This window comes from Miscanthus floridulus, chromosome 9 (genome assembly GCF_019320115.1).
Source record: "Miscanthus floridulus cultivar M001 chromosome 9, ASM1932011v1, whole genome shotgun sequence".
NCBI classification, from domain to species: domain Eukaryota; kingdom Viridiplantae; phylum Streptophyta; class Magnoliopsida; order Poales; family Poaceae; genus Miscanthus; species Miscanthus floridulus.
The window spans coordinates 11200327-11211162 of NC_089588.1; the positions used below are offsets into that span (position 1 = coordinate 11200327).

Genomic DNA, 10836 nt, shown 5'->3' on the forward strand with positions numbered 1-10836 from the left:
TAGCCATCTGGTGGGCCGTTTGCTAACTGGTTGCCCAACACATGGAAACTTCCTTTTATTTATTTTTCTTCTGGGGTTTTTTCTCCTTTACTTATTAAATTATATCGTCACCTCACCACTGGCACTGGACCACCAAACGTGACTAGCCAAGAACCTACCGTAGACAGTGTACTTTCGACAATTTGGTACACACATGCGAAGACTATCTAGGATTCAACGCCTAGTAGGCTTGGGGCGCGTTTGCGAGGGTGTACCTCGCCGGCCTGGCCGGCTGGCCATGGCCTGGCCACCCTTAGTCCGGTCCAAATGGTGCAAGTGCTCGTGTTTGTCATCGTGGCTCAACAGAGCCGAGTTCGATTGAGATCGTGTTTGTTGTGCTTGTAAAATTGAATGCGGTGAACTTAGAGCGCGCCTCCAGCGCTCGAGCGAGCCGCTTCTGCGCTCGAGCGAGCCGTGCCGCCAGGAAACGAACCTCCACCTCGTTTCTCGGGAGCCATGAGAGAGAAGGCAAATTGCACGGCGACAGCCCGGCTCGTTGGTGGGCCCTAGCTCGCAAACATGGGGAGTTGCATGCGGAGGACGCAGCCCGGCCGTGGAGCCAAGGTCACAAACGCCCCCTTGGTGGATGACTGGATGTTACACACAACTTCGGTTTTCTACTACTACCTTTGACGTGTTCTACATTTATGGACATATTCATTTTTGCTAAACAGGACTTTGCCGACATATCTTAGATTGACAAAAAAAAAAAAAATACATATGTATCTTCTTGTCGATAGACACGTCAATACGACATCAACCACTGAAATAGAAAATAAATAACTAAAGATATATGAGCATCTAAGACGTATCGGAGACTCAAACATAGCATGTTCGTTTGTTGGTTTTTGCCAGGGCTTATCAGTCAGCCAACAGTGTTTTTCTCTCACAGCAAACCAGTACCAGCCAGGCTTATCAGCCCAGAAACCAACCAACGTACAGGCCGAGTATGCATGGACCTTTTCAATTAGAGGTCTAGGTGTCGTCTTGTTCCTTTTCATGGACCCGTTTTTGCACTTTCGTGCTAATTTTGCATGCCACCTACCTCGTGTCTTCATGAGTCACCAGTCACCGTAGCTATGGACCGTGTCAAATAATTTAAATGATTGATTGAGCAGACTCAATAAAAATACCATATATTAGAATGGCAGCAAGACTTGTTATTTTTTTTATCAAACCTAAAACTATTCAACGTTTGGTTAACATAATTATCTTTTATTGACTGGGGCACTGCTTTTGTTGTGCAATTTGGATAACAAGGAACGACGCGGTGTTTGATAAAGGTAGCTCAAAAACTTTTTCTTTCAAATTCTTTTCAGGAGATGCATTGGCTACAATTTTGAACTCTATTATAACACTCGGATCAAGGCAAGGAATAAATTCTTATGCTTGAAAGCTACTTAGAATCAAGAGCCATATAGTTTTTCGCATCGACTGAATGGTCTTTTATTTATCGTCTTAGACTTTAGTTGAGTTTAATTTTTGGGTGTGTTATGGGTGCAGGAAATCGTCTCCTCACGTCGCTCCTTATTAAATTTACTCAGTTGATGTGTGCATTTGATTTTTCTTTTCTACACTATTAGTTGATGTGTCTATACATTGGAAAGAGTACACAAGTGATTGTTAGACAATCTGTGTTCCCATCTTCACTTAAATTTTAGAACATTTTTGGACCGTGCCTTCACTTGCGTTGCACTTTTGGACAGTGTCCTCGGCAAGTTCATGGCTTGACCATTGATGTACTGCACCAGAGCAAGTCAATTCACAAAATTATGGAGTAGATTGGTGGCATGGATTGACCTGGTGGTATGGTATTTCCTTGAAGACCTCATCTTTACCATCCTCTCTTTTTTTCTCAAAAAAAATCTTTACCATCCTCTTCTCCATGCAAATTAAATGATTTTTTAGATAATGGAAAATTTCCGGCTTCAGCGTTCTTCTCCATGCAAATTAAATGATGGGAAAAACAAAGCGCCTCAGTTTGCCAGTTTTATCTCTGCTAACACAAACTAATTAGCATGGATACGATAACACCACTGTTTGTTTTTTCTCGAATACGCAAAAGATTTGCGCATTATTTTAATTAAGGTAGAATAGTTTCATACAAACGACGCGCTTCCAACGGGTCCGCCCTAGGAGGTCTACAGGATTACAGAATAGTGCCGGACCATCCTAGCACACGTTATTTTAGATTTTCTCTACTAGATATACACTCGTTTTGTTGATGCTAATTTCAGAAACGAACTAATTAGCTTAGTAAAGATCATATATTCTAAACTAACTATAGTTAATTATTGTTTTCTGAAATGCTATGAACGGTCACATCCCATTTAGCCATTATTCAGACTAGCTAATCATCTATTTATTTAAAAGGTTTGAATGGCCAATTAAATGGGTTTAACAGTCCGATTAAATAGAAACAACTTACCACCATGTAAAGTTTACACAATGTTTAAATGGGACTGACGACTATTTAGGCTAACAGTGGTGGGGATTTTGTATGTGGTGATATTACTCTCTCTCAACAAAAGATTGGATTGAGCTGTGAGGAAGGTTCGTGTTGCATATTTCATGGCGTATGTCATCATGCATAAACGGTAGGCTGTTCATCTCACATCATGTGTTAGAGAACATAGAGGTTGTATATATAATTGTAGCCTTGCCCATCAGTGCAAATTGGCTTACAAATTTAGGTTTGGTTCATCGAACCGACGAACCGGGTCATCTCCTGTATGGCCTGTCCTGCGTTGATTGCAATGCTGCCATTTAAATTATATGTTTAATAAAATTTCACTGACACAAACACCATCGGTTGGGTGTTTGGTCTAGTGGTATGATTCTCGCTTCGGGTGCGAGAGGTCGCGAGTTCGATTCTCGCAACACCCCCAAGTTTTAGCCGTTCATGTTCTTTTTTGTCTGTGCTTACATTCAGGTCCTCATATTTTTTTATTTTTATATTCAGATCCTCCTTTTTTTTTGTCTGTGCTTCACTGATTCTCTGCATATATATGCAATATGCACCTTCTTTGGTTTACATTCAGGTCCTCCTTTTCTGTCTGTGCTGCTGTGCATATATATATATGCAATAGGCATCTTATTGGGTTTTCTTTTTCCTCTCTGTTTATCCTGCCCATCTCACGCATATGATTTCATGCCGTTATCTGGCCAAACCTATCAAAGGCCATGTTTGGATTCACTATCTGATAATAGTTATCTAGCTAATAGTTATTATCTGATTTGGTTCAGCAAGTTGAATAGTTGTTATCTATAGCTCAAACTAACAATTATCTAGTCCACTATCTATACCTGTTTGGATCCTAAATAGATAATTATTAGCAGATAGCTACTATCTATAAGGATCCAAACAGGGCTAAGTTGGTAGTTGTTTAGAAACAAGCGCATGTGCATCAAACGACACTTAGACGTGGCCAGTTTGTGCTTGTCCATGGCAGGCATTTAGACAACCCAAACGTGCTACAACAGCACAAACGCCACTCTGAGCTGCCTCCCCCAACCCGTAACCATCACAATCATACGTTGTCGTGCACGAGCCCATGTGGATCGATGCAAGCACATCCTCATGCAACACCATCAAACGTTGAGGCCCTAATATTTCTGTAGTTCCCAAATTTTAAAGTGAGCACGACATGCCACCAACACAAATTCGTTATGCCAGGAAACAACAAACTTACATCACAGAAATCGCAACCAGAATAGCATCACGCTGTCACATGCATTTTTCATCAAGTACTTAAAAACGACAACATCTACCAACGACAGTACCATGCATTAACTATCATGATGTTATGCTCAAGAATTCCATAACGGTGACCCAAATCTCAGCAACAAGTCCCAGCCAACTCTACTCAGATGGTAGCTCGGGAAATCATCAGTATGTGCTTAAACACAATCTTGTTCACGGTTGCACATGCAACTTATACACTCGATCCTTCTGACAAATATCGCACAGGATCATGTAAACGGGCAAAGAGCCCCTCTTTACCGGAAGTAAATGGACACAAGCGGGATGTCGACGTCATTGTCGTCGTCATCCTCACAGGCCACCACAACATCCAGATGGCAGCGGTACAGAGGCACCTCCACCTTGGCCACCTCCCTGGCCACATCCACCACCTTCTTGTCCAGCCGCTCCTTGTGCCTGGGGAACATGGAGTTGTAGAGCAGCGAGGTCCCACAGGATATGCTGTATGCGTTCAAGCCCTTCTCCTTGAGCCACTCCAGGAGCTCCCTCAGCGTGATGTTGCCAGTTATGGTCCAGCGGTCCCAGACGGTCCAAGACATGTCTTGGTGCTTGATGGTCTTGGGTGGCACAGGCTCCGCCATGGAGAAGAGGGGGATTGCGAGGTTCGCAAATGTGTTCCGGTAGTCTTCAACCTTGTGCCCACCAGCGAGGACTTTGTAAAGCTCCAGGCAGACAAGGCCGGTGGCCATTGCAGTTGAGGTGGCGATGGCTGGGATGATTCTTCCTGCTATGAACTTTGCCTTCAATTTGTCAACTTCAGGGATGCTGTAATTCCTAGCCCGCATGTTGGCAAAACCAGCGATCAAGTCCATATGGAAATTGGTATCATCATCCTGCAAACAATAAAATACTCAGCATTGAATTTCTGGATGCATAATAGTTCTCATCCTAGAGACATGGATACCCAGCAAGCTACAGCTACAAGAAATTAGGCATCTAACAGAAGCTATGGTACAGAAGGTTTTAGAAGTGATTATCTGGACCTACTAACCTTCTCAAACTGTATAGGATTCATACGGAATCCTTGTGGCAATATTTTAGAAATTGCTTCCAGCTTCGCAATAAGCTCTTCAATGACGGCAGCATCATCAACAGACGCAGAGGAAAGGCTAGTAGCCTTCTCATCTGTCTCTATCTTAACACCCTGTTTTGGTTGGAAATCTGGAACAATGACCTTGTCCACAGTTTCGGCCAGTTTCGTTGGGTTTTTCGCCCAATCAGGTATGGGTATTCCAAATGTCTCTGCCCTTAATATAGAAGCAGCCAACAAGAAGTTAAGGTGACTTGAGTCGGAAGATGAGAACTCCAGAGGTCGCGGGAACCGCTTAGGAGCAGACCAGAAAGGAGCACCAGAGCTAGTCATTGCGTCTTCAGGGAAAGTGAATGTCAGCTGCTTTACACGGTTGGAGAAATAATCCTCAAACCTAATAAACCATCAACAAAAAACAGAGGAGCAAGAATCATTAGACTTATACTAGTTCAACAGGAGTGCAGTGAAATAAATGTGAAACTAAGCTGGTGCATGCAGATGCAGCTCCAAGATCAACTGTGCCAATTAAGGAACAATGGTGCAAGGGCTAGAGGAGGGGTGCACAACTTACTTAAGCCGGGCCCAGGTAATACAATCTTGGAATGTCTCACACTTGTCTGTCTCAAGGCATTCAATAACTCGCTCAAGTTGATCCCTAGCCTGTGCATCACCAGCAGTTCTTGCTGCAGTGGCATATCCACTAGGGTTCGACAGGAAAGCATTTACTTCAGTGGGAGTCTTCTCAAGTAGACCCTCAAACTCAGACCTAGCCCACGTTAGGCAGTGATCAATATTGTGAGGAAATGAATGCACAGTGCACATAGGTGCCTGCTTTTCTGGTGGATCTCTGGATGCCCCATAGTTTTCTGTCAGGTGAGGAATGACCATCTGTGTGTTGCACTTGGCACCCAGAGTGCCTGATTCAAGAAGTGGCTTCTGGAAATATACACATCTTGAGTCAATGTACATTCTTGCAGTGACATTGTCCAATGCATTAACAACAGCATCCAAACTCTCCCAAAAGGCATCATTAAACACATTTTCAGTCTCAGGACTTGCTCTGTTCTGAAGAGCCTCCACATGAAGCTTAGGATTAATTGCCATAGCAGCAGTTGCAGCAACTGTGGACTTGGGCTGTCCAATGTTCCAGTCACGGAAGAGAAACTGGCGACTGAGATTGCTTTTCTCTATAACATCGTCATCTGTCACAGTCAGCTTCCCATTTTGACTGCAAGAAATACCCATTAACGCAAGGTTCTTCAAGAATTCACATCCAAGAGCCCCAGAACCAACCATGAAGATTTTTGATTGCTCCAGTTTCTTTTGAAGCTTAGCCCCAAAGACACTAATTTGTGCATCATATCTACTGTTCTCTGGCTTCAAATCACTAGGCTCCAACGGTTCAACTGGCAGAGATTCGACAGAATCAAAGTAGAAGAACTGTAAAATCAAGACCGTACATTAATATTACAAATTTCCTGCAAATATAAACTCTCCAGTCAAATATTCTCAAACTTTTTTAACTTATATATGTCCCCAAGGTGCAAATTTGGCTACAATTTTCTATTAGGATATATTCTAATGAACTTAGGATATTATGGAAGTTCTTTTCAAGGAAAACCTACACACATATGACCTTTTATGTTCCAAATTAAATATATTTTATAAATTAATAGACTGTCAAAGTTTAGAAGTTTGATCAGATCTTGTCTAAAACATCAATTATTTGTGACAAGGGAAAATAGAAATATATGTAAGGCCTAAACCATCCAACAGGTCACAGTAACACAGTATCACACAAGAACACACACGAACAAAAGTGGTTCGGTGGCTGGAATGACTTAGCATTTTCTGGTTTCCTCCTCTTCTAATATAGCCAATGTGAGCTACAAATCAGGCTGTGATAGCCTCCTAATAAATGCAGGAAATCACTCAACTAATCAGCCTATACTTCCTATTACTCCAGTGCAGAGAGCTCCCGCTCTGTGCGGGGTCTGGGGAAGGGTGTTAGTGGCAAGCCTTACCCTCGCCTGTGCAATGCGAGGAGACCACGACTCGAACCCGGGACCTTCCGGTCACAGGCGGTAAGACTCTACCGCTTGCACCAGGCCCGCCCTTCATACTTCCTATTACTCCATGCTGAAATTTAGCTAAAGTAAATGCTATGAACCTAGACACTAGCATGCACCTAGACACAGGATTATTTCCAACAATATAGAATACCATATTATATATAATTAAAGAAAGAAGCAACAGTCATACCTGGTAAAGTGGATGGAATTTCCCTGAGCATGCTTTAACAACCTCCTGACCTACAATACCACCAAACATTGCAGCCATAGGATTCAAAACAGCCCTGGAACCACTTGCGAAATGCTGCAGGAGCTTCTTGTCAATTTCTTCAAGCTTGCTATCACCAAGAGTTTCATTAATACTAATAGCAAGATCTATCAGCTTCTGTGCATCATCAGCTGACCCAGCAATAGGGAACCGTGTCAACTCAGTCCTAAACTTGTCCAAAGCTTGGAAGGCCAAATGCAAAAGAGGTGGGCGGTCGAACTTGGAGAAATCACTCATGAGAAATTCTCCTGGCTCCTTGATTGCCTCCTTCAAAGTTTTGAATTTAAGAACCTTTGGTGGCTTCACCTGTGTGACAATACCGCCTCTATTGTAAGTGCCATACGAGGTGGTGTCTTCTTCTAGAGTAAAAGAATAAGGCCTTGCATTCTTAATCTTTCTTGGTTTTCCATCATTGAGTTCGGTCATTCCATGCACTTCAGAGAAAACAACTAGATCACCATCCTGGAACTCCAGACGCTCATCATCCACACAAGAAACAAGAGCTGGGTTGTCATTGCTGATTGATGCCACAATTCCTGTATGTGGTTCCTCACCATCGACATCCAAAACAGTAAACTCAGGACCAAAATCACAGAAAACACTGCCAAAAAGGCCACGAACTTCCGACTTAATGAAAGCAATTGGTGGCTGGTGGCTATGACAGTAATCATCAAACTCAACTGCTTTTTCCATGCTGATATCAGTAAAGACCACGGCCTGTAAGTTGACCAGGAAGTTATCAGTTTGAGAATATGCGGCAACCAAATCTTTTTTACAATCTAATCAAGAAACACATATTAAAATATTTCAAAAAGGCTCAATACATTAAATCAACTAAACCCCTTGACAAGAAAAATATTTTCAAGTGAAGCCCTATCTGGGAGAGCACCAGCTCCAGAATTCTCAGGCTATGGAGTTTGCAGGCTAAAATAAAGTGGTTTAAGCATTTAACATTAGCTAACCTAAATTAGGAAGCAGGTGACTCACCCAAATACCCCCAATCTATCCCCCAGCTCAATCTCTATGAAAAAATGGAGCTAGAGACACCCAGATCCACTGGAGCTCACCCAAACATACCATACGTGTATGGTGCAAAAAATAATTGCCACCATTTGAAACAGGAATGTGGCTTTGAAACTTCATTAAACCTAGAAAAAACAGATAAAACCCTCTACGCACAATGCTAGCTTGGAAGAATATATGCAAGAAAAAATGCATTAACGCTGAAAATGTGTCTCAACAGATGCGGATAAACCATTTGGTGGCTTTGTACTTGGCTTTTCTACTAAGAAGTTGACACATTAACAGAACCTTTTGAGTACTCCCTCTGCCCATTTTTATAAGGCGTGTTTCACATGGCACAATTTTCTAGGATGTATATTTGAACAAAACCTTCTCTTTCAATATATTGTCAATAGGAATTTGCATGACTTGTCACTGAACTGATATATTTAACCTGATTGTTGGTCAATTTACAGAATCTAAACACATTTTTATACAATACAAAGACCTAAGCAAACCACAGATCATTCCATGCTCATGTACCTGAAAGTTAGAAAGCTGCTCCTTGGTCAAATCACCAGTTATGGTAGAGATGATGACAGCATTGTTAAGCTCTTGTAGCTTTGGAACACAAGCTTGAGCACGGTTTTGCCCAACATCCTTCTCTGAGAGGAAGAAGTTGCTTGACAAGTCCCATAGCTCAACTTTGCCATCATCATGCAAGGTTACAGACTTGACACCCGCAAGGACAAGGTTTTTTGCTGCAGAAATTAAATGGTCATAAGAAAATCGTGTATACAAATAGAAAGAGCAAAAGATATAATCTGCATTCTCATAAGCAATTTAAAATTCACAAGTTAAATATGATATACTGAAAGCTAAACATCAATACAATGAAAAGAACTGACACAGTAGGGCAAGCATGATTTGCTTTTAGATCTGAAGCTCATATGTTGCACCAGTGACTAAAAGCATTACATCATAAATCCAACTTTAGAAAGCAACAAGGCTAGCTACCATTTGCCGGTAAAACATGTTTATGTTTAATCCTTTAAATGACACAGGAAATCTAACTGACCAGCAACCCAGTGCCGATTCTGGATAGCAATTGGTACTGAGGACCAAAACAGGGTAAGCTTAATGCGCATGTGCGGTGCAGAAAGCTTTGACATAATAAGATTTGTAGAGATCAACATTCTGAAAGTTACTTAGGGGCAACGCTGCATTGCAACAGTTTCAGTTCACAAGAATAAAGGTTGCAGCTAGTCTCAGAACAAGTATCCATGTGTAATCACAAAAGGCACCGGTACAACTTGATGCTTTGAATATTTAACGCATCCATAAGAGCGCTTGTAGGAAAATTGAAGAGTTTAAGATAAGCTTTCTGTTGTACAAGTTCAAATGATATTGAAGTGTTTATACAAACATGAAAACAAATCAATGAGGAGTCTATCCTGCCTGGTGAAAATGAGCTAAGGGAGGTGCAAATTGACTAATTGAGGGCTTGATTGAGGCTACATATGAAATCCTACAGCACACCAGCTGGTGGCAGCATCTTCCTCTTACACAAGGAAGGAAAGCGTCAATTTACTCTTACACAAGGAAGGCAAGCATCAATTTACAAAAGGTAGTAACACAACAATAGTTCAGATTATGCGAGAGCAGATCAGCCAGGGAATTAAAAGCGCACAATTAAGGTAAACCAATTGGCTTTTATCTCACAGTTTATTACTGTACAGTAATACATAAGCTCGAAGTTTATGATGAGCAGACATACCGATCTCAGCGCCCAGTCCCTGGAGTCCAGAGACGAGGACGTTGGAGCCGAAGAGGCGCTTCATGGTCTCGCGCCCGTAGACGGCGAGCTGGCGGCTGTGGAGGTCCTCATCGATCTCAGGCGCCCTGCCGACCATCTCCGCGACCTCCTCCTTCTCCTTGTTCTTGTCCTGGGCTGAGGCGGCGGCGCGGGGGACCTTGTGGTGCAAGTCCTGGACCTCGCCGGCGTCGACCCCCCGCTTCCGGGGAAGCATATAGAGTAGAAGGCCGCCGAGGAGCCCGAGCACGGCGGCCGCCGCGAGGAGGTACGAGGCGGAGGGCGGCGGCGGCAGGGGGAGGCGCGTCAGATCCAGGACGTGCGGAGGATGGGGGTCGCGGCGGTGCCTGCACGGATGGGGCCACGGTGAGGCGGGGAGCGCGCGAGGGAGAGGTGGCGTCGGGCGGATTCGAGATCTCACCTTGGACTTGAGGGAGCTGGATTCGATGGCCTAGGGTTTTGAGGACGGAGGAGTGCGAGAGAGAGGAAGAGACGGAGGGCTAAGTCGTAAAAGATGGCGGGCATTGTGTCGCTGGACTTGTTCTATTGGTGCGGACATGGGCCCACTTGGCAGTGTCTGCAAACTGGTGCTTTCCTTTGCTGGCGGCGAAACGAGAATCTGGTTCGCCGCCCTCCCCGGAGAGGTGTCAAAGAAAAAAGCTGCAAAGTGGGCCAGCCGTACGATGACTGGGTGTAACGAAAACCGAACTAGGTGCAATGGAATGCATTAGGCAAATTTTCTACAGGTGTTTGCATAAATGACGGTCGCAAAACTTGCCTTCAACTTGAGTCGTACTATGGGTAAAAGGGACTGAATTTTATTTACTACTCAAAAGCTTTTGATTTTGC

At 43.3% G+C, this 10836-nt stretch overlaps 1 protein-coding gene and 1 non-coding gene across 2 annotated transcripts; one reads left to right on the forward strand and one right to left on the reverse strand.

Moving 5' to 3' along the window:
* Positions 1-2853: 2853 nt before the first annotated feature.
* On the forward strand, positions 2854-2925 carry TRNAP-CGG (transfer RNA proline (anticodon CGG)). Its single transcript has one exon. It is a non-coding gene; the product is annotated as a tRNA-Pro (tRNA).
* Positions 2926-3807: 882 nt separating this feature from the next.
* Positions 3808-10500, reverse strand: LOC136483413 (ubiquitin-activating enzyme E1 1-like). The gene is made up of 7 exons (XM_066480476.1): positions 10409-10500; positions 9952-10334; positions 8718-8935; positions 7095-7889; positions 5404-6272; positions 4794-5226; positions 3808-4635 (listed from the first exon to the last, which is right to left on the reverse strand). Exons 2-7 carry the CDS (start codon positions 10202-10204, stop codon positions 4039-4041), a joined length of 3165 nt encoding a protein of 1054 aa, XP_066336573.1. The 5' UTR covers positions 10205-10334; positions 10409-10500; the 3' UTR covers positions 3808-4038.
* Between the last annotated feature and the right edge of the window lie 336 nt (positions 10501-10836).